The 23,768-nt window shown below is 45.2% G+C and overlaps 2 protein-coding genes across 7 annotated transcripts; one reads left to right on the forward strand and one right to left on the reverse strand.

Annotated features, from left to right (window-relative positions):
• The first annotated feature begins 204 nt into the window (after positions 1-204).
• LOC125532481 (disease resistance protein RGA4-like) lies at positions 205-7,756 on the forward strand. The gene is made up of 2 exons (XM_048696560.1): positions 205-1,158; positions 5,462-7,756. The coding sequence occupies exons 1-2, from the start codon at positions 317-319 to the stop codon at positions 7,506-7,508; spliced, it is 2,889 nt and encodes a 962-aa protein (XP_048552517.1). The 5' UTR covers positions 205-316; the 3' UTR covers positions 7,509-7,756.
• Positions 7,757-13,247: 5,491 nt separating this feature from the next.
• LOC125541849 (putative disease resistance protein RGA4) lies at positions 13,248-23,326 on the reverse strand. Of its 6 annotated transcripts, none has more exons than XM_048705128.1 (5): positions 23,127-23,326; positions 20,523-22,668; positions 14,471-18,675; positions 14,192-14,305; positions 13,248-13,803 (listed from the first exon to the last, which is right to left on the reverse strand). In XM_048705128.1, exons 3-4 carry the CDS (start codon positions 18,645-18,647, stop codon positions 14,196-14,198), a joined length of 4,287 nt encoding a protein of 1,428 aa, XP_048561085.1. In that variant the 5' UTR covers positions 18,648-18,675; positions 20,523-22,668; positions 23,127-23,326; the 3' UTR covers positions 13,248-13,803; positions 14,192-14,195. The 6 variants fall into 6 exon arrangements, with proteins under 6 accessions (XP_048561085.1, XP_048561083.1, XP_048561081.1 ...); XM_048705126.1 differs by having other exon boundaries at positions 13,248-13,879; XM_048705124.1 differs by having other exon boundaries at positions 13,249-13,846.
• Positions 23,327-23,768: the final 442 nt, after the last annotated feature.

Consider the following 23,768-nt stretch of genomic DNA (forward strand, 5'->3'; position numbering starts at 1 on the left):
GCATGATCATTTTTAATGTAGTTTACATCAGCCATCAACCTTGCTTTGGAAGGAAGTTTTGAGAAAGCAGCAAAAAAAAAGGTAAATTTTCATTACAAATACTTATTGATAACTAAATTATGTAGGAATTACAAATGCATATAAAAGAATCTATGTAGAACTCTTGCAACCGGCTAGAATTGTGATTGGCATAATACTCTCATGCTCCTTATATATGCAGTCTATCGTTCCTCTATTACTGAGTGTACATCCTGTACGCTTGATGGAAGTCATTTCCTCATAGGGTGTGAGAGGGAGATGTGCGGAGTGGAGAACAATGGAGGTCATCAGCCTGATCAAGAGCGTGATGGGGTGCATGAAGACGCTGGCTGACCTTATAGAGGAAAACATCGAGCGCAGAGACTCGCTTGCCGTTGGCCTCATTTCCATGAAGAATAATCTCCAGATACTCATCGATGTTGAAGGGCGCTTCAAGAGAAAGCAGCTGCAACTGGCACCAGGAATGCAATTGCAGCTGCAGGAGCTGGCTTTTGATATCGATGACTTCATACAAGCTCTCTGGGTTCCCGGACCATGTCGCTCCTTCTTCCTCGCTGCGGTGGGGTTAGACTCTTGTCCTCAACTTATTCAGCTCATTGGCGATTTCAAGGATCGCATCAAGAGTCTGATAGAAGAGCTGCCAAAAAGCTTTGAACCGATGCCACGACCGACCGGGGGAACTTCAACGTTGGCCAGTCCACCGTCATCGACTAGAGCTCCAATTTCTTATGCTCAAGAGGTGGATCTCGTGGGCATCCAAGCACCCAAAATGGAGATTAAGGAGCTTCTCTCGCCACACGTTGAGCCCAATCGAGGGAGACTAAGCGTCATCTCCATCATCGGATGTAGCGGCTCAGGGAAGACTGCCCTCGCAAGGACACTCTATGAAGATGATGCTGTCACCAAGGATTTCCATTACAAGGCATGGGTTGTGGCCTCCGACCACATCCCTGCGGGTATTCTAAACAAGATCCTCGAAGAAGTTATTCCTACATCACTAATTGGAAGAATCTCCCAAGCTTTGCAACGTTTTTTAAACATGATTCTCCGAGTGGTTCGTCTATCACCAGCCCCCTGGAGTACCTCCAAAGCTGTGCAACATTTCCGAAAAGACAAAAGGTCTCTCTCTCTCTCTCTCTCTCTCTCTCTCATATGCGTCTAGTTCAGGAAAAATAATAAAACAAGGTAAAATCTATCACACAGGATTCAAAACTAAAGAGCAAATAATGTGCTAATATTATAAGTAGGTAAAATCTCTCACATGGCTACAACTAGAGGGTTATAGATCGAAGAAACTGAATTTGTTCACGAAAAAAATACCATGTGCTAGGACACACGATCATATCTTGAAAATCATATTTAGATTTGTGTAGTTTTTACCTCTTGCAAAATATTGTTGTAGTGATTCAGACCTTTTTTATTCAAAAAGGAGGATGACCCCATGCCTCTGCATCTGGGAGATGGAGGCAGCCATTTTATTAATTATTCACAAAGACCTTAATAGTAGTACATCATCTTAGCAACATATGTCGCTACTCATATCGACTTGATGAAGGGGTGCCGATAATTTGAGTCTAGTACCAAACAAACATCGCACAAATGTCTAACATCTAAAGCCGGAAGCCCCAACCAGGCCACATACTAGAAAGAGGATCATAATAGATATTCTCTCCATTCCAATGAATAAGATGCACATGATTGTAAAATTAAAGTTTGATCATAAATTAAATCAGTCAAATATAGGTTATGTGTGATAAAATTTATACCCTTGAATTCATAATTGAAAGAAAATTTTCTCATTAATACATAGTCTTTCCGAGGTGGACACAAAAGGCCATGTAAGGCAGTTTGATCGACCGACAATGACATTCAGTTGCATAATGGTAGGTGCTTTTGCGGCCACTACCCACAACCATGTTGTATCTATAACTTCCTGATGCGCAACTTTTAGGGAGGACCACCTCGATGGATTTTTATTCATGATTAATACCTCAAAGGTACTGTGTCCATCAATTCATGGCATGGCCGCATCACTAAATAATGCTTCGAGCGGTTGCCTTTTATTTCACGCACAAGCAAGATAGCGCTTGGCCTTGTTTCTGATCCATATTTAGCACCTCTTGTCGGAACCTACAATGAAAGAGAGCGCTTAGATTGTTTTTAAACTTCTGAAATACACTTCCCCTCTGTAAGCGCCTAAATTAGCGTCGACCGTTGTAGATGCTCTTACACGATTGATGCATGACAGCCCTGGAGAGAGCCAAAGCAACTTTTATTTCACAAATTTCACTTGGAATTTGTTGAAAATAACTACAACTGGTCGGATATTCCATTTGGTTCTTGAGCTCACCTGCACATGGAATCTGGACCATACACTCCCCTCAAGATGCGGATTGCACCGTGTATTTCTTTCCACAATTCAAATGCCACCGTGCTAGTGACGCATCCACGGAAACCACCCGCTAAACTACGAGTGCACTGTTGGGAGCATCGTACCCCACTGCAACATACATATCCACATATTAAATCGACTTTCTACCAAACAGTACCTGCCACCAAAACAGCCAGGAACATGTCCCAATGCCCTCATGTACATTCCAGATATTGGGACCATGTGTGCTGGAGCACCAAATCGCCACTCCCCTGCTTTTTGTGGCCATATCTCCTGCAACTAGCAGAACAGAACTGACATCAGCATTCACAAGTATTCACATCAACATTCCGTTATGTCCAGAAGACACAACATTCAATCAAAATCCGTCACTCACTACTGCAGGTCATACCACCAGTAACTCTGGATGGCACCCATCACTAGTCCAACGTCGATGGTGTATACCACAACAGTGACGCCCCCCCCCCTAATTAGTGAGTTTGTAGGGATTAGTAAACATATTTCATAGATTATCAACTAAATGCATCATTACAGCTTTACAACCGCCATACCTCTTGTACTCATCCCAAGGGTGTGGCATTTGATCACTCCATGTATCAGCCGCCTGCCACTGTAAGATCAAGGGATGTGCAAAGGATAAGACAAAGCCCCAACAATATCGTCGTCAGTGTCATTGTCCTCAATCTCCTCGGGGACATTGTCCTTCCTCGTGGCCTGGACAACCTCCCCCTCCTTGTCCTCAGCCTCTAGATCCATGAGAGGGCATCAATGTCCCCCATTTAAATCCAACTTCCTTTGGGCTCAAATCTGGACCAAATAGCAAGGGATTTCCCTAGGATCTGTAACTCATGCCATATACTTCCAGGCCAATCCAAGAGGTATCACTATCCGAGGCTACCCGACCTTCATTGAAACAGTTGTAATGAGGCTTTGGAGTAGTTACCTTTACTCGGTGAAAAATATATCAAGGCCATATGCATATCATGGGATGTATATGTATCAATGATACACCACCTTGAACTTTATTTCACCCTCTTAATGATGCAACGTTCAGACGACTCAAATAAACAAAAAAGATGGAAATTTACACACCGACACATATCGATTTTCGCTTGTGAGGTCTCCATCCTTTTTTTTCAATGCTTTGGGACTAATCATCTTTGAACACTAGCTAAGACAGTAGTCCCACTAATCACTCACCATTAACACCAAAACGAAATTAGGGGCTAAGATGTCCTTTCAATTTGGCAATTCGCATCCCTCGATGCACTTCATCTGATGCACACGTCTCTTTGTGTTAACACAACATAGCATGCCCAAGGTTAACCTTGACAATAAGGATACACTATATACATATATTCGAGGGGAGCGTTTTGGGCTCCCGAGCTCACATGCTCTTGCTATTTGTAACATTGATTAGAGGATGGCGATGTGAGCCAAATTCAGTTTTGAGGAAATACGACTTACACAAAGTAATACATCATGTCCTTCGAATCTCGAAGATGACTCACAGGTACCGATATCATGAGCATCTGAACTCGGCTCCAAACTGAATATCCACATATATCCTTGAATCGTTCAAACATAATAACAAAATTATATCAATCAAGCATAATGAAACAATCAAAGATAGAGTTACCATAATCAATGTTGGCATCTCATATGATCGTCAAAAGGAGGATGGAATCATGTTGGGGAGCTCACGTAATTCAAAAGATAGGGATATTGCTAAATAGTTACTTCTACGGACCTGTTGCCTCAGAAGTAGATTATTCAAGCTAAATGTTAGAATACATTTTTTTTGAGGCACCTAATCAACATTTAATCTAAACAAGGCCTCTGGGGATTGAATCTGCATCTTTTCCTCCTTCCTTTGTTATCCGCTAATGAATCTAAAGGGAAAATGCCACTTTCAATTTGAAGTTTAATTAGAAATTTAGATCAATTCACCCGTCGTTAGGTGGTCCATGATAAAGAATGAAAAACCTAAGTACAATCATTCAGACACGAAATTAGGTGGTCCATGTGCACTTTTTAGGTAGCTCGGTGTGACATTAAATATCTTGCTGTAACTTTGTCAGTTCAAGGTCATACTTGTGCCAAAAGGTTCAAAATCTCACATTCCTTGTTCAGAAAACATCTAGATCAAATTGGCTTCTAAATTTGTGATAGGTTCTTTAGGGTCCAAACTATTCACCCATCTAGAAGAAACTCAAGATGGCAATGAGGCCCCGAAAACCGCGCCCCCCCCCCCCCCGGGTTTTTGCCCTATTAGGGGACGGGGATGTGCGACTTTCTATCCCCGGGGGGCTGCTCGTGGGTACATTATAAAACTCGGCATATCTCACGGGTTTAAACCCGTTTGAGTACTATCCGAACCCCAAACCCAAAACACCCGTCAAAGTACGTTTTTTTGCATGCACTGATCCATGTCGACTCAGGTGTTTCAAAGCCACAGAGTCCGAGAGGCCGAGCCCCACAATGTCGAGACCCTGGAGTACAAACCAACCCCTCGCTCAGGCCTCTCTCTCCCGCACAACACAACACCTAAACCTAAACGTAAGTCCCCCAGTCGTCGCCTGCTACTGTAATATGCCCCTGTTTTTCTTTTAAATGTTGTTGTTTCATTGACTGCTTGTGGGGACGGGTTTCCCGTGGGTTAGAAAACCCGACGGGTTTAGGGGACGAGCAAAAATTTAACCCCGCGCACGTTGACGGGGACGTGGATGGGTCTAGGCAAGCAAAACCCGGTGGGTTTCGTCCCCGTTGCCATCTTGAGAAGAAATCAATAAAAAATACTTTGAAATTAATTACACCAAAGAAGTATGAATAGCAGGACTAAGTAAACGGCAGTTGTGCAAAAGATTTTAGAAACTATTTCTGGACAAGACACGGCCACTTTTTTGCGTAAATAAAACATAATACAGATACATTTTGAATACTATATCAGTAGGCTATACTGCACAAGTACACATATATATCTTTGTACATGCTCTCATAAAAGGATATACTCATTCTCAATATTGTTAGGTACCTGGTCTTTGTTGATGACGTGGAGCGAGTGACACCATGGAAGGACATAAGTAATGCATTCCGCGGAAATGTCATGGACAGCAGAATAATTTTGAGCACAATCGTTCCATCCGTCGCCAGGGCGCGAAGCTGTGGCAGACCTGGCAGTTATATGTACACAATGAAAGGTCTGGACGAAGAAAATTCAAGAAGACTATTCCGGGCAAAGTTCTGGCAAGATGATGCCTACTCAGCCGAAGATGAATTTGACTTGCGCGACAATGATGTTGATATCATCACCAAAAAGTGTGATGGCCTACCAATGGCGCTGATCAGTACAGCTAAATATTTGCGTCAGAAAGGACCAGATCCGACAATTAAAGATTTTAAGCAAGTGAGCCAAGAACTTCGTGACTGCCTGGCATGTCGTGAGACCTCCTCTGAGGATTTCTCAGCATTTGCGGAAATGAGAAGGGCGCTTGTTGAACCCTACGAGAACCTCAAACATGGTGAGAAGGAATGCTTACTTTATGTAAGCATATTATCCCATGGTCATCAGACAACCACCAATTCCCTAGTCAGAAGATTAATAGCTGAAGGATTGCTTCCTAGAGATGACGATGTAGCCAAAGATCAACAGTTGATTGTTGGAGATGTCCGCGAGTGTTTGAGGAAATTGATGGACCATAGTATGATTGAGCCCGTTCCCATTCGCAACTATACCAACGTTGCCAAGAGGTGCCGAGTGCATAGTATAATGCTCGAGTTTACCATCAAGATAGCAGTGTCCAGAAACTTCACGAGTCTGATTCACGAGGACAAGGCTCTGCATAGCAGAACCGGCAAAGTCCGCCGGCTCACTGTTCAGTCCAGCTCCCTTGTACGAGGCACCACACGTCCAGAGGGAATGGATTTGTCTGTTCTCAGGTCCTTGGCAATATTCAATAGTAGAATTCTGGATTTTGAGGAATGCAAGCTGGTGAGAATCTTGGACCTCGAAGGTTGCACTGGGCTTACAAAGGAGGTTCTTGGTAACATATGTGGGTTGCTGCTTCTCAGGTTTCTCAGCCTCAGAAATTCAGATACCAAGGAGCTTCCCGAAAATGTGAAGGAGCTCCAATGTTTAGAGACGCTGGACACTCGGGGCACAGTGGTGGAAAAATTGCCTGTGGAAGTCATCATGCTCCCACGGATTGCCTACCTGTTTGGTAAGTTTGAGCTAACCAACGTGGACAACAAAAACAGAGACAAGGTTGCCAAGTTTTTTTCAGAAAAGAGAAGTCAACTGCACACTCTTGGTGGAATATCTGTCCACAAGACACCATGTTTAGAGATTGTTGTAGATGTAGTACAACACGCCACAAAGCTGAAGAAGGTAAAGGTGTGGTACAAGGAAGCTCCGAGCAGCACAGTTCCTGCCACTTCTATACCAGAACCAATCCCTGGTGATAGGAATCTGGTTCACACTGGTCTGGAATCCACTCTTAAGAAGCGTTCTATCGATTCGGATCCTTCTATGGATCTCGACTCTGTGTCTGTTGATTTCAATGGTGTCCCAAATGCCTTTTTGGATTTTCTCAAGACCGGCGGCACTATAAGTGCCATCAAACTTCGTCAAGGATTGGGAAGCCTGCCTAAGCCTGCCGAGTTAAAACAGGTGAGTAATCTCAAGAAGCTGCACCTCTTCTCAACTGGTCGCAAGAGCGAGGAATTGTCAGAGCTGCAGCACTTGCATTGCCTGCAATATCTCAAGCTCGCAGAGGATGTTGATGGATTATGGAATCACGTCTTCCATGTGAAAGCTGGTGGATTCGAAAGCCTCGTCTGGCTGTGCTTTCAGTCGTCAAAGCTCCCGCCTATACTGATCGACGAAGGAGCTATGAACCTTCTGGGTTCTCTTGAGCTGCTTTGTCCAGTACTTCGTGGAGTCTCGGGCATAACACATCTGTCAAACCTCAGTGAGCTGATACTCCACCGTTATGCTACTGATGATACAGTGAAAGGATGGAAAAAATTCGTAGAGGGACACATCAACAGGCCATATGTGGAGAAGAAACATGCATAGTTGTTCTTGAAGTTCTCTATAAATTTATGGCGTGCCGCGTGACAACTCATGGATCTTCCTCGGGGCCTCTACTTGCGTGTCTTCCTCTACTCAGGTTGGATTGATCCATCAATCTGGGTTTTAATTACCTTCCAGCATATTTATTCATAAAAAAATTGTACTTTGATCTTTGAGTAATGCGATATGTACCTCCGGAAACAGGGTAATTGTGTTTGTAAACTATATCATGCTGGTTAATGACTACTCTATTTTGATTATATGCATTTTATACGAATGAACTGTAATATAACTACCCAGAGTATCGATATATATACACTTGCCTTAGTGTTTCAGTACATTGATTAGATTGGCGTGCTATTCATCCATGGCTCTTTTTCACCACACGCGAAGGGAAGCCACCAGAATAGATCAGATAAGCGATGATGCACTTACTTAATTACAGTATGGCTCAATCTTCAGATCAGCGATGCGCTTCTTGGGCTCGTCTGCCCTAGGGATGCCCGCACGTCGGTGGGCCACACCTCGCCAATGGCCTGATTCCCCATGACAGGAGCTGCAGCCGGGCATTGTGCGGGAGGTACCTGTCAGGCAGCTCTCGCACTCACTCGCTCTCGTGTTCTCTCTCGGTGAACTCAGTTGAGGAGACGATGATTTGCGCAGCGCACAACTTGCTGCTTTTCTCGTTTTTTTGCTTCCTCTTATTCTGTAAGAACCCAACAGGCCCGACGATTCGCATGCCACCACCCCGCTCGTTCGAACGTGCCATCCCACGTTCACAAAGAGGGCATGCTCACCGCGGCCACTTCCTACTCCTAGTCGCGCATGGCACGCGCAGACCGCGACCATGCACCTTATTACATGCAAAGCAAACTAATGAACCGGGGAAACCGGCTCAGCTACGATCGGTTCAGGGTTTAACTGACATTGCCTCCCTAAACCCTGAACCACTACTGGATTTGAACCACACCAATTTCTTCTCGGAGCTCCCGAAACTTGGCGCGCCCGAGCGCCTTTGTCAGGATGTCGGCGAGCTGTCCTCTGGTGCCGATGAACTCAACCTCAACACGCCCATCTTCAACGCACTCGCGCAGGAAATGAAACCTTGTATCAATGTGCTTCCTGCGATCATGGAAGACGGGATTCTTGCTAAGGGAGATAGCTGCCTTGTTGTTGATCTTCAGCATGACCTGGTTGGCCTCTTCTTTCTTGATGTCACCAAGCAGCCGAGCGAGCCAGACGCCCTGGCAAGCCGCCGTTGCGGCGGCGATGTACTCCACCTCACAGGTGGACAGGGCCACCACCCGTTGCTTGTGTGACTGCCAGCTGATCAGGCTCCGTCCGAGGAGGAAGAGGACGCCGGTCGTGCTCTTGCATGTGTCGACGTCGCCTGGCATGTCGCTGTCGCTGAACCCGACCAGAGATGCCCCGGTCGCTCCCCTTGCATAGTAGCAGCCGTGGTGCTGTGTTCCAGCGACATACCTGATGATCTGCTTGACAGCCGCGAGATGCTCCATCGTCGGCGCCTCCATGAAACGGCTCAAGTACCCCACAGAGTAGGCCAGGTTCAGGCGCGTGTGCACCAGGTAACGCAGCGCGCCCACGCCGCTTCTGTACGCCTTCTCGTCCGTGGCCGGAGCTGTGCTCACCCTGCTGAGTTTGAACCGCAGCTCCATAGGAGTGTGACACGGGTTACAGCCCAGCAGGCCGGCTTTCTCGATGATCTTGCCAGCGTACGCTGCCTGGTTGAGGGAGATGCCATTTGTCGTCTGCTTCAGTTCAATGCCGAGGTAGAAGCTCAGCAGACCCAGATCGCTCATGTAGAAGAGCTTCTGCATCTCCATCTTGAATTTGCCGATCTCGACGTGGTTGTTGCCAGTGATGATCAGGTCATCGACGTACACGCCGATGAGCAGGCGCGCCGCCCCCATTCCCCGTCCATAGACGGCGTGCTCCGCTGGGCTCCTGTTGAAACCGAGGCCCAGCAGGCAGCGGTTGAGCTTCGCGTTCCACGCGTGCGGTGCTTGCCGCAGCCCATAGAGAGCCTTGTCGAGGCGGAGCACCTTGTGCTCCTGGCCCTCGACGACGTAGCCCGGTGGCTGCGCGACGTACACCTCCTCCTTCAGATTGCCGTTTTGGAAGGCGCTTTTGACGTCCATGTGGTGAACTTGCCATCCCTCGTGCGCGGCGAACGCAATCAGCAACCGCACGGCTCGCCACATGAGCGAACACTTCCTCGAAGTCGACTCCCTACCTCTGGACGTAGCCCTTAGCCACCAGACGCGCCTTGTGTTTCTGGATGTCGCCGTTCACATCGCGCTTGAGTTTGTACACCCATTTGAGCCCGATCGACTTGTGGCCTGCAGGGAGATCAACTAGGCACCAGGTGTTGTTGGAGACGATTGAGGCCATCTTCTCATCCATGGCGCGGCGCCAGATTCCCTTCCCCTCGGCTTCAGCGAACGTCTTGGGCTCATCAATCTCGCCGAGGTAGAGCTCGTCATCGTGGGCAAGCATAACATAGTCCTCGTACTGCCGATTCGGCTGTACAACTCCGTCTCGTGCACGGGTCGTCATGGGATGACGTGGTCGTGGCGCCTCGTCATTGTTGGCATGGGAGGCGCCTGCAACCCCGCCCTGCTCCGAGGCGGGCTCTGGGCTCGGCGGCTGCGTTTCCACTGGGCCTCGCGAGGCCGTCCCAGGGGCAACGCTTTCGCAGCCCACGCTCGCCACTTTTGGAGCGCCTCCACTTGATGAAGACGGTGCCGCCGCCATGTCACCGTGTAGGAGTAGGTGTCGACGGTGAACTCCACGGCCACCGGATCTGCTCCCTTGCTCTCCCAGTCCCACCGTGCGGCCTCGTCGAAGACGACGTCACGAGACACTTGTACACGGTTGCGGACTGGGTCGTAGACACGATACCCCGCCGTTCCAGGCTCACATCCCAGGAACACCATGGGAGTGCTCCGGTCGTCGAGCTTGGCGGCGTGCAGCTTCACCACCTTGACATGCGCCACGCAGCCGAAAACACGCAGGTGATCCTCATTAGGTTTATGCCCATGCCATACCTCGTAGGGAGTCTTGCCATCCACGCTCTTCATAGGTGATCGATTGAGGAGATAGACGGCGGTGGCCACCGCCTTTCCCTAGAATCTCGCCGGCACCCCCTTCGCCTTCATGAGGCATCTCACCGCAGCAACGATGGTCTGGTTGCATCGTTCTACGACGCCGTTCTGCCGCGGGGAATAGGGCGCCGTCAGCTGGCACCCCAAGCCCTCATCGGCGCAGTAGGCGGCGAACATGGCGGCGGCGAATTCTCCACCGCGACCTGTGCGGAGGAGGCGTAGCTTGCAGCCAGTCTCGACCTCGACGCCGGCCTTGAAGCATCTGATCTCCGTGGAGAAGCAGCAGGTATGATTGTTCCTCAAGTTCTCCAGCTACAAATTGTGGTGTGGCTACTCAAGTCATGGTTCGTTAAAAAAAAACTCAAGTCATGGCTGGGTGTCTCGTTCCCCTGTCTTCCTGTATTCAGGTTGGATTGATCCATCGGTCTGCGTTTTAATTGTTCTACCACCAAGCATACTTATATTCATAAAGTAATTTGTAAGGCTGTGTACGTTGTGCTCGTCGAGCAACAAACTTTAATGTGATATCTACCTCCGGAAACAGGGTGATTGTGATGTTCCATTACTATTCTATTTGGATTGCACGTGTTGTATGCGAATGATGATTATCATACAGTGTCGACATGTATCCACTTGCCATATGTGTTTCAGTGCATTGATTGGATTTCTATGCTATGCACCCATGGCTATGTTTACTCCTACGTGCGATGCATGTAGCAGCAGCAATGTTGGGAAGAGAAACTGAATCAGTCCGCCAATAGACGATGATGCACTTACAGTATGCATGTGCCACAAAACTCCAGAAACAGGGTAATCCAAGATCCACATCCTCTCCCCCGGAATTATCACGGACACATTACATCGAATTTGGACCAAATTAGATGAAACATAGATCGGTATTGTTAACCGGGGAACGTTTGCTGGGAGGGATGGCCCAGCGAACGCCTGCACTAAGAAGCACCTATGGGTCAATTGACCGACCTTTTTTTCTCCAGTTTCAGTAAAATCCCTCTTCTTTCTTCTTCTTTCCACTCACGCCACCAGCAGCGGCCGGCAATGCTGCCGCACGCCGCCCGTCCTCCCTGAGCCACCATCAGCAAAGTTTATCAACGAGTTGAACCTGTATTACCTTCTGCAAAAGGCTGATTCAGCCATTTACTCAGAAACCCCCAACATCTATCTCCCTTGTAACCAGCACTGAAGCCGTACAACAAAGTTTCTCAACAAGTTGAAGGCTAATCACTGTCTTCTCAACCTAATAATATGACGCTCAAACATTGATTCAATCTCAAGATAACCCGACCCACCAGCCTCGAGTTCCACTTGTGATGCGGATAATCCGGTCATCTGGGACATCATCTCGAAGGCAAAAGTCCCACCAAAAATCAGAGTCTTTGGGTGGAGAGTTGCTGCTGGCACTTTAGCTACAAAGAAGAACAAATGGAAACGTACTCCGGAAAAGTACAGCACATTTATTATTTGCGGCAACGAAGAAGAAGATGCATTTCTTGCTACTATATCATGCAAAAAAAGAGTAGAGCACTAAGGAAGGAAATGAGGGATATTTGGGGATTACCAGGCGAGGAAAAGTTTCGGAATACTGGAAAGGACTGGTTGCAGAACCTACTTGACCCATGTAGTGCAGATGTTCGTACAAAAAATATGTTCTTGCTATGGCCTTTCAGAGCTAAGAAAAAAAATATAATTGCCCCTCATGCATTGAAACTGATCAATTGCAGAACCAGTCCACTCTGTTTCCTATCATTGCTGATGCTAGAGGTCTGATGAGGAACTTCCGTTCTGTTTTGATCAGGGCTTGCGGCACATGCCAGAATCCATGGTAACCACATGTTGGTTGCTGATGTCCAATCTATTCTCCAATCTGAATTTAGTGTGATTCTCCAATCTGTATATTAGGCTGCATGCATCGTTCTGATGCAAAAGCCGAGGGCTATCATCCTTTTCAAAAATAAAATTAATAATGTCTTGGCTGTGGCCTTTCCTCAAAAAAAAAATGATGCTGAGACACATAGACAGCTCACAAGTGTGAGTACATATCCTCAAGTCTTACTAAACCTGGTGAAATGTCCATGAACAAATCACTCATTTGATATACAGGAGACAGAACCAAACAGTTCACGGATCTGAGCTTTTTCTCTCCCCAACTTGTACTAGTACTTGATTTGTACACACAAGCATCGAACAGGTAGAAAAACAAAATCACGGTTCAGATAGCAGGTGTTGTGTTCTGAACAAGTTAAAAGGTCAAACAACACTGTTTACTCAACCAGAACTAAACGAAGCTGAAACTAGATAGTACATACATACGTAGATAGGAGTAGATCACAAATTCTGAAACTGAAATTCATTCCTCCACAGGCAAACATACAGTTTCAGTACCACCACAGCACTTTAACTGTCACTCCTTGCCACATGAAACTGTTAAGCAGCAGGTTATAGTAAGTTTGTTGGTAAATAGGCCATCACATTCAACAATTGCTGGCCTGACTGACACCTGCTGCTGCTGCTTAACCATCTTACACAGGAGGGGAAATGCCTCTCATACAGAAGATGAAACTGCTGCTTAATTGTCTGTATATTATATCTGCATAATCCAGAGATGATGGCATCCATCCCGCTCCGGCACCTCACTATATGCCGGTAAAACTTCTCATCAAGCAAGCAGGGCCAGGAAGTTCAACACCACCTCAGCCTTTCCCAGCTCGTACTTGATTTGGAAAAGGCACCGGAGCAAATAAACAAATCACAGTTTAAATACTACTGCAGTACCATCTGGACAAGTTAAAAGCCATCGTCTTCTGAACTAAAGCAACGAGGCTGAAACAAGACATATATAGCTCACATTACAAGTACCCCAGCTTCTACTAAACATGGCAGGTATCTGAATCTTTAACAAGAAAATGATAAGAGTTTAACGGAGCAGATAACAATCGTGACATAAATTGGTACAATTTCTGAAGAAAAATAAAAGAAACTACCATGCCCTTTCTACGTTGTTTCTTCCCTGTTTTCCTCTGCTTGACTGGGCAGCAGCAAACCAGATCAAGATGAGATCCTCTCCGCCTAGGATGTTGATTCAAAGATGCTCGGCTCGACGCCAAGCAGTCGCCAGCCCTAAACTGCAGGCTCCGACAGTTCTCGGCCAAGAGTGCCTGCAGCACAGTTAAGTTGTAGAAGCAATCACATGCCATTCCCCTAGCAGAGCAGAGCAACAACCAGGTATCAGGCCTATCATCATCCAAGAAAATCCACAGATAAAGCCACAGTTGAAAAAGTTTCTTGAACAAGTTAAAGGCTAGTGTCTTCTCAGTTAACTAAGCAAAGAAAAAACAGAAAAATACATAGATAGCTCGCCGACACAAATGTGAGTATATTATCCTAACTTCTACTGAACCGGGGAAATCCGTTTGATTTGTGTTACAAATATCTCAACAAGGTAGAGGCCAAAGCTCAACAAAGCCTATTGATCACAGTGACGACATGATGTTGTACATTGTTCAGAGGAATCAAAATCCATGCCGTTTCTACGTGGTTTCCGACCTGTTTACTCCTGCATGGCGGATTGCTGGCACTCCCTGGCTTGTCGAGCGGCCTTCCTCCGCTCACGGACTAGCCTTGGCATCAACTTCCATGTCTTTGGTTTAAGTGCCATCACTGCACATATCGCAAATGGCATCAGAACAAACACGTACTAACTAATGTAACATAAAAATTTATGCCATACGAAAGTAAAATAATGGAGAACAAACTTGTACAGACATGCTGGTGTGGTAGATTTAATGGAATGGATGACTGCATCTGGACATGCTGCAAGCATACCTTCATAACAGGCATCTAGTCGTTTGTAGTTGATGCTTCCCAGTTGCTGCTGCAGGCATCTAGGGAGCTTCTTTATAGCAGGGCAGCCTCTAATTTCAAGAAACAAGAGAGACCTGTATACTTGTGGCTCATTTGGCAGGAATGCCAGGGTACCGCATCTTTCAAGATAAAGGGCTTCCAGCGATGGGGGGCGTTCTCCTGATAGACACTCCAGCGATGTCAACCCACTGTTGCCAATAATGTCTAGTCTCTTGAGGGGTGCAGGCAGACAGAGAGTCCCACCCAACATGCCAGCACAGTCCCATATTACTAGAGATTCGAGATGGGGAGGAAGTAAATGCTCTCTTGTAGCAGCTGCTGCTGCTGGCTCTGGCATGATAGGACTTCTGCTTATGGAGGTAGTGACTTCTGGTTTCTGGAGCCCACCCAGCTGGCATGATAGGACTTGAATACTACTGCAGCCATCAATTCCTAAGGTCTTTAAGGATGCAGGCAGATTTAGAACCGCTGGTAAGCTTTCACATCTTATTAAAGTTAGATCTTCTAGGCATGGACAAAACTGATTCATGGGTGAGGATGGCAACTCTGATACAGCTGCAGGCATGATTTCCTCACTGCAAGAAGATCCTTGGACCAACTCTGACATGCCCTGCTGCTTGCGAAATATGTACTCAAGCTTCGGGCAGTCCCAAATAGAAATGCTCTTGAGTGATGTCGGGACATTGAACATCTCGACCAAACTTGCACAAAATTGTAATCTAAGAAACTCCAGGCATCTCAGGTGCTGACTCCTTTCGGACGCCAATGGCTCAAGAGGAGCTTGTGTGTATCCAATCAGATTTTTGCAATTTTTAATCACTAATCTCCTCAAGGATACCAACCTGTCAAACACTTTCTCTGGCCAGTAGATGAGCACATCGCAACTATTAATTTCCAACTCTTCAAGATGCACAAAATAGTCCCACGGCTCTAGTGCATCTACTCCAAATAATGAGTTGCAACATCTTAGCTTCATAACTGTAAGAGGGGATTCCTGGTTCCTTCTCTCCTTGATGTCCACTGGTACAATTGAAGTGCACTCAGCTTCTGATGTTGTTTCTATGTTTTCTAGCTTCAGAATCAGATTTGTCAATGAAGACAAATATCTGTCTAGAAAATGAAAGATCTCTTGCTTGCCATCTTCAACTTCCAACACAATGAGTTTTGGTGCTTGAGGTAAATATATCATCTTTGGGCACTTCTGAACTGACAGTTTCTCAAGCTGAGGAAGCAATGTCCCTCCGACTCCATCCCACCTCTGAAAGCTCTCCAAGTCTTTCATTTTGAGCACCTTGAGGGCAGGAAACGCTGAGCGTACCGATCTATAACCACCCCCACTACATGGTTCTTGAAGCAATGGTGCTTCAGGTAATGCTGTCAGCTCTGGGCATTCCTCAATTGATAGTTCCTCTAGCCAAGGAAACACTACGTGTTCACCTTGAGTCTCTTTGACTGCATCCCATCTCTGAAAGCTCTCCAAGTTCTTCATTTTGAGCACCTTTAGGGCAGGAAATGCTGAGCGTGCCAATGTATAACCACCTTCATCACAAGGTCCTTGCAACAATGGTGCTTCAGGTAATGCTACCAACTTTCCACAATTACTAATAAACAACTTCTCAAGCACAGGAAATATTCTCTGTTCTTCTTGCCTCTCATCTATTTCCCACCATCTCTCAAAACCAAACAAATCTTCTAGCATAAGCACTTTCAGTTTTGGAAAAGTGAAGGATGTATCACATCTGAACAAACATTGCAATCTTTCACAACGAAAAAGATGGATCTCAACCATGTTTTGCAACATACCCATGCACTTTCCTCCATAGGAATATATCTTCAGAACCTGCAGCCCACCATGTGGTTTGAAATTGTCGAGCACCTTGCTGTCACAAACAGAATTCCATCTTAGTGTCAGTTCTCTGAGATCCTTCTTGTTTCCAAGGTTTAGCACTTTTGCCTCTGCGTCTATAACATTCTCTACCTGACATACCTCTAGCTGACCACAAAGGTTTAAATAAAGCAGCTCTGCAACATCACTACAATCAGGGCTAGTAACTGCTGCTACAAAACATGTAAGTGTCTGCAGCTTAGTGAGGTTTCCGAGTTCTGGAGGCATGCTCTCCAACTTCGGGCATCCATGAGTGTAGAGGTGACGCAAGGAAGTCATATACTTCATTTGCCTTGGGAGTCGACCAAGATGAAAGCAGTTGGAAAGGTCCAACATTTGAAGGTTATACAGAATACTTATATCTTCAGGAAGTGCTTTGATATAACTGTTGGAGAGATCAAGGTACCTTAGGTAACGCAAATACTTTGGTTTTGGTAGAAAGGATTCTCTCCCTATATGGAGCTTCAAGACACGCAAAGACTTGTAATTTGACAGATGCTTCAATGAGCTTCCCGAAAAACTATCACATATTAGTGTTCGGATAACAGGGGATCTTTTCTGCAGAGACTCATTCAAAATACCTTTTGTTTCCTCACGTGAGAAGAATCTACCTTCTGCTTCGTCACGTGACAAAAATAAATGCCGAGTAGTATCTGGAAGACATTGGATTTGACTTGGTTCATCGGTTGCAACAACAGATAGCTTCTTCATAACAGACATTGCAATAGCATGCATAAGATCATGGATTTTACATGTAGTTGAATAATACCCATAGATGTCTATACTTTCCTCTATGTCCAGAAAGAATGACCTTGAGGCCAGCTCATTGAAAATATGTTTTCCAATGGTTTCAAGACTATCTTCTTTGTGTTCTGGGATCAAGCCATTTGCAATCCATAGATGGATCAACTTCTTCACATCAATCTGGTAATTTTTGGGAAACAGAGCACAGAAAGCAAAGCACTCCTTCAGGTGTGATGGCAACTCGTTGTAACTAAGCATTAGTATTGGCAAAATTCCAGTTTCCTCGATGCAAATGCTGCTTCTAGATGATACATCCTTCCATTCTTTCACGCTGGTCTTGGTATGAAGCAGAGATCCCAGTGCAGTTGCAGCTAAAGGATTGCCATGACATCTGTTCACAATCTCACCAACCATCTCGTGTAGCTCGGGAGGCTTTTCATTCTGTAAACTGAATGCTCTAGACACAATAATTTCCTTTATGAAGTTATCGTTCAAAACATTGAGATTGTAGATTCTATCTGTGCCAATAATTTCAGCAACTTGTTTATCACGGGTTGTTGTCAACCCTGCACTACCCCTGCCACCATGCTGAAGACAGACCTTCAGCCTTTCCCACTTATGGAACTCTCTGTTCCTGACATTACCCAATACAAGGAGATACCTCTGCCCGCTGACAAGTTTTTGAAGTCTATCCAGTGGTGGTTTGTCTGTATCATCATTTTTCATGGGGGATGCTTCAACTATACTCTTAGCCACCGAATTCACATCAAAGGTATCAGAGACGCAGACCCAGAGCTGCAACGGAAAATGCTTCTGAATTTCAGGTTCATTGTATATGAGTTGCGCTAATGTGGTCTTTCCAAGCCCCCCCATTCCAACAATGGGAACTACTGAGAGATCTGCATTGCTAGCTTGACCAAGTAGTATGTCGACGATATTAATCTTATCTTCGTGTCTGGATCTTCTGGCAATTTCTTGTGTGTCGATGATGACATAATCTGTCTGCCTCCACTCCTTGGACACCGGAGTCTGCCCTAACTGATTGGATACCAAGAATGTCTGCCTCAACCCAAAGTCATGCATCTCTGCAATCAGGACGTTGATATCCTCCAGAATCCTGCAAAGCTTTCTACCCATTCTGTGACGGAACACGACATGGTTTTCAGTAGGGAAGAGTTTAACCGCATCGAAGCCAAGCTTTCGGCAATGTTCATTCTTCTTTGCTTCACGGCGGAGTGCTTCATACTTGAATTCGTCAAAGACTTCATTTGCCTCATAGGCCACTGTCTTGAGATCCTCGAGCCAGGCTTTCGGCCCTTCTCTGTGGGCCGTCGCCCTCTCAATGTCAGTGATGATGTCGAAGATGATAGGAAGCCTGCGTTTCAGAATCCTGTGTTGCTTCTCCATTCCCTCCATCACATTGTACTGGTCGAGGAGGTAGCTGGACGCCTTGTCCTGCAGCATGGACACCAGTGGCCGGATCGCCATGGTGGCCACCAGCTCCGCCATTGCAATGCTCACGCACAACACAAATGCACTGCAGAATTAAAGGGGGAAGACAGAGTTGTCAGCAAGATCTGTAATTTGTGCTGTCTAAATTTGAACTTGGCTGAAACTTTTTGTGAAATGTTTCGTTAATTTTTCCAAATTTATGAATCCACAGGGGTGAAATAAATACTAAAATTAAATCTACACCCTGAACCAGTTAGATGTCTTGTGAGCAAGACGTGTCTAAATATTGCTTGAGTGCTTGACATCTGTTCTTGAACCAATTACAAGTCAAAATCAAATATTGCAGCCATAGTTACCTCCACGAGCTTGCTCCTGAGCAACCAGGACCGGCAACGCAGCAACAGCAAGGAAGACGTGGTCCTCACCAGCGCGTGGACGCCGAGCGGCTCTGGCGCTCTAGTCACAGCAGCAGCAGCAGTACCCAGAACCTGGCCGGCACCGACGCAGAGACATGGAACCAGGTGTTTGCTCCGGTGAAGGTAGAGCAGCGCGGATACGTGGGCCTGAGATTTCTGGGAGCAGCAAAGCTTTTGGAAGCTGGGAATAGGATTCGGGAAAGCAGCTAAGCTCTTCTTTGGAAAAGAATTCAGGGATACATGCATGTGGTCTGTGGGGAGGAATTTGATTCTTTCTTTGGCAAAGAGAAAAGGAGACGGATGGATGGGGTCATGCGGTTGGAGGAATTTATTTGCATCAAAGCCAAATTTTAGTGCCAATCCTCCTCTCTCTATCTAGATATTATTTCTAGGCAGTACTCTCTCCTTCCAGGTTTGTCAGGTTGCTAACTAAACCTGAAAACATTCCCGTCAGTATTAGACCTGAAAACATTTAGCAATGACAGTTCCAGCTTCTAGGTGCATTTAGGTACTTTTTCGTATTTTTCTTGTCTTATTTTGCTTCTATCATCCTTTTGTTTCCTTTTATTTGTTTTCCTTTTTGAAATTATTTTTCTTAATCGTTTTAATAGTTATTGTGTAGTTCTTGGCGTGTTTAACTAGCTGCTAATGGAATTGTAGTTATCTTACAGATGGGTCGTCGGTGGGAATAGGATCTGTGGGAGCAGGTATTTTGGAGGAGACGTGCTCTCTCCTGCGGGGAAGGAATTCGATTCTTTCTTCCTTGGAAAAAAGGGGATGCTCTTCTTGGGCAAAGAGTGCTTCTTTGGAAAAGGGGATGCTAATAGATGGGTTGGGGTCACATAAATTGTTCACTAGGGTTTCTCCCCGGTCAGTAAGTTATCTCTATCAATGAAGAAGATGCGTGAACAGTACAACTGAGGCAAGCCTCTCATCCCATGTACAAATATGAGATCGCTATCAGAATTTCTCCCCAAGTATTGAATCGGATAAAACCACAGTTTCAAAAAGCATCTGAACAAGTTAAAGGTAAATGTCTCCACTCAGCAACAGCGCTTAAACTAGATACAGTTCACAAAAGTGAGTATCCCTACTTCTACTAAAATATGATTTGAAGGGAGCATTAAAGTGTAAAAGATGGCGGAAACTGGATATACAGACTTGAAGAAAGGACACATGTTGTCATACAGCAATTTTTCATGAGAAACTCCACAACAAAAATTGCATAATTACTAATGACTAATTCACAAGGAAGCGTGCCAACGTATCTAATAAAATCCATGGTTTTAAATAGCCCGCTATAGCTCCGCTATAGCCCGCTATAGCGTTTACAGAAGGTCTTGCGCTAAGAGACTTTGGTCCAAACAAGTGAACAAGCATTTTAAATAGCGCGAGAAGAGGTCCGCCGCTAAGAGCCTTAGCGTGCTATTTAAAACCATGATAAAATCTGAAAACCTCATAGCACACAGACATCTAAGAAAAATGGAAGCACGCAAAGAGGTGCTAGATAGCTTACTTCCTCGCTTTCAGAATCTGGTGAGAGAAGCTCTAGTGCATCAGCTACATCAATTGTTCCCCACTTTCTTGTCAATTGAAGTGCTTGCTTAGCCTCCTGCACATTATCCTAAACAAAATAAGCAACCAGATCATTTACAAACGAGGTCAAAATAAATGTTATCAGAGGAAACACACATGATTCAGAATATTCATTAGGACCAGCTTTTGCGCACACACAGATAAAGATCAATAGAAATGTGTGAAAGCATCTTTTAATCGCACAATTAACTAGACTGGACCAATTGAACAGTGGAGTGAATAAACAAGGAATGCTTACACCAAAAACAAAAATACTAACTATGGTGGTATATTTCGTCAACAACTTGCTCAATACAACTTTCAAAAGATATAGCATCCCTGCTAGATGGAAACCAACCACTACATTTGTAGTATTATGCGAAGATGAAGAGATGTTTTTTTTTTCAGGACAGAGCACCAACATGCTTGACAAACAACATGATGCAGAAGGTATTAATAAATAGAATAGTGGTCAGAAATAATAAACACCTAGTTGCGCTATATAATCCTTAGAAAATGAAACACGACAAACATCCACTTTAATTGCTGAACAGTAATCAGAAGAACAGAGAAATGAAGTTCAGTGCAAATAAGTTCAATTTTCTTTGAAGCCAAAAAAGAATGGTCTCAGAGATCCAGCACTACAAGATTGACAGTTGAAGATTGCTGCAGTTAGAGAGAACTGAACGATATTTATTTCTAAGCATAAAAGGCAAACATAAACCAGTATCCAGCACACGTCATATGTCATGGCAGAGTAACCAGCACAGCCTTTATAGGCATTTCCAAGCATTGGCAGATATACCAAAAGGGCCATCTTCGCCAGGATGGAACTTTTGTATGTAACTAATAACACTGTGATGTTCCGAGAGCAAGCAAAAAAAAAAAAAGCAATGAGTGTAACTTTCTGTAGAAGCAAATCTACTTAAGAAATGAAGCAGAATGCGTAGAATACCTTTTTTCAATGAAAAAAAAATTAACAAGTCATTTGAAAACCAAACACTGGCTACTGGGCATCTATGATCCTGAATATGAGTTGCCTGTGCAAACGAACTGGAAGCAATATATTCAAGCATCCCTTCATCTTGTCCAGTTGCAGGAACCAGTTTCCAGTTTGAGCAACCAGTCCATTAAAGGAACCGTTTGAATAACGTAAAATGTAAATGATGTATACAATGGTATGGTGTATATGCTAAATGTGGGCTATCTATGCAGGAGAACAACAATTAGCATGTAAGCACTTAATTTACGTATACACGAGCCACAAAAACAGGAATAAGAAATGCAGCCTAATGGGTCAGTGCTCTTTTCGAAACTGAAGCAACTGCATTCTCATCATGACCAATACAATCGATTGACTAACAGAGGAGCGACCTACCACCAATGCTGACCGTGGTCTGATTTAGAACAATAATTCAGGAAATATTCAAACATGTATACATGATTATGTGTGGTTAAAAAAAAGTCTATATAGTCACAGGCACAGCAATACATCATGGCAGCATTCGATAATGCATAATATATCATGGTATTGTATTGAGATTAATTGGCAAGTTAGCATGGATTGAAAATACTACTGGGTGACTAGAGGTGAATATTATACTGTAATGACTTGCTCAGAGTGTTATGACCCACTACCGGGCGATACATGTCAAGGGTGTGCCTCTTAAATTCATGTGGAGAACATAATAGACTAGCAACCATTGAAAGTAATATTAATCGTCAATCGTCACCATTTGACTTTGTATTTGTTGAAACCAAAACTAGATGATCATAAGGTTTGAAAGTAATATCAATCGTCAATCGTCATCATCTGACTCTCTATTTTATGAAACCAAAACCAGATGATTGCAAGGTGACTGAGAAACAAACAAAGAAGGTAATGAAACTGCAGCTTGTACTCTGCATTTGCTCATCTGAGGTTGGTTTCAGGTCTCTATCACTTATTCCACGAGTCAAGCCCCTAGCAAGCTTTAACTGCTTGAGTTCTCAGATGGATTAGAGCATTCCAAATTTAGGATCCTGCGCAGAGACAAGCACGCTCGATAATGGTACAGGGGCTGGTCGATAGAAATTCGCTTGAGATTCTGGTACAAAAAAACGAGAGTAAAATTGATTGCAAAGATAACCATACTAAATTGGTGTTACTGAATGAGAAAAATGTGTGGTTTGCATGCAGAAGAAGTCATGCTGAAATAAATACTAGGTTACTCGGCATCTTCAAGAGCATAATTCCTCCTGTGTCTCGAACAATTAGTCGGTCACACCAGAAGCCACATGAGATTCAACAGATTCGCAAGGATGTACAGTTGCACACACAGACATATGCAAAATGTACGAAAGCATCAAGCATCATTTAGTGGCATGACAAATATAAACTGGATCCATTGAACAGCAGACTGAAAATGGAAAAGGCATGCTTCATCAACATAGTAGTACATATCATTTCTCCCTGCTAGATGGCAACCAGATGACAACCGATCACCTACATTTGCAGTAGATTTTGCAGAACAAATCGAACACGGAGAATGGAAAGAATACATACCCAATGAACAATGATGAATCAATTGTAATCTGGAGGACGACTCTTCTGGGTTCGAATGTGCAGAGTTGAGCAACATTTTCCAGCCTAGGGATCAAAACAAATTTCCCAGCCTCTATCTATCTAGTTCACCTCCTTCTGCTAAACTTGGACCAGAGTACTCTCTGGCCAAAGCGCTCCACCTCACCTCGCTAATTTCTAAGGAACCTGCGGGAAAATGGCGATTAGGGTGGAGATTTGGGGCAGGAAAGGAAGGGGAGGGGAGGGGAACTGGTGCGGAATACCTTGAGGCGGGGGGGGGGGGGGGGGGGGGGGGGGGGGGATGTGGGTTTGGAGGCCGAAACTCGGTGCCGATGTCGTTGCCCCCCGCCGCGCTTGCCCTGCTGATGCCGGTGGCTGTCGCGGCCATGGACGGACGGCCGGAACGCGAGCGATGGTGGTGGAGCTCGGGAGACTGACTGCGCCGGCGAGTAGCCACAGCATGAAGCAGCACGGACGGACTTGGAGGTGGCGGTGGCTTGCGCCGGCGGCGGTCCGGCGGGCTGGGCGTCCTCATCTCAGCTCGGCGAAGAGGAGAGCGGAGAGGGAGATGCAAAGCTGGGCTGGGCATGGCTGCTCTACCGATGGGCATGGTTTCTCTTCTAA

Source organism: Triticum urartu, chromosome 1 (assembly GCF_003073215.2).
Source record: "Triticum urartu cultivar G1812 chromosome 1, Tu2.1, whole genome shotgun sequence".
NCBI classification, from domain to species: domain Eukaryota; kingdom Viridiplantae; phylum Streptophyta; class Magnoliopsida; order Poales; family Poaceae; genus Triticum; species Triticum urartu.

Coding starts and splice junctions, on each gene's coding strand:
- LOC125532481 (XM_048696560.1), top strand. CDS start 317: ATGGAGGTCATCAGCCTGATCAAGAGCGTGATGGGGTGCATGAAGACG. Junction 1,159..5,461: donor CATTTCCGAAAAGACAAAAG/GTCTCTCTCTCT, acceptor CAATATTGTTAG/GTACCTGGTCTTTGTTGATG.
- LOC125541849 (XM_048705128.1), bottom strand. CDS start 18,647: ATGGCGGAGCTGGTGGCCACCATGGCGATCCGGCCACTGGTGTCCATG. Junction 14,306..14,470: donor ACTAGATGCCTGTTATGAAG/GTATGCTTGCAG, acceptor CGATATGTGCAG/TGATGGCACTTAAACCAAAG.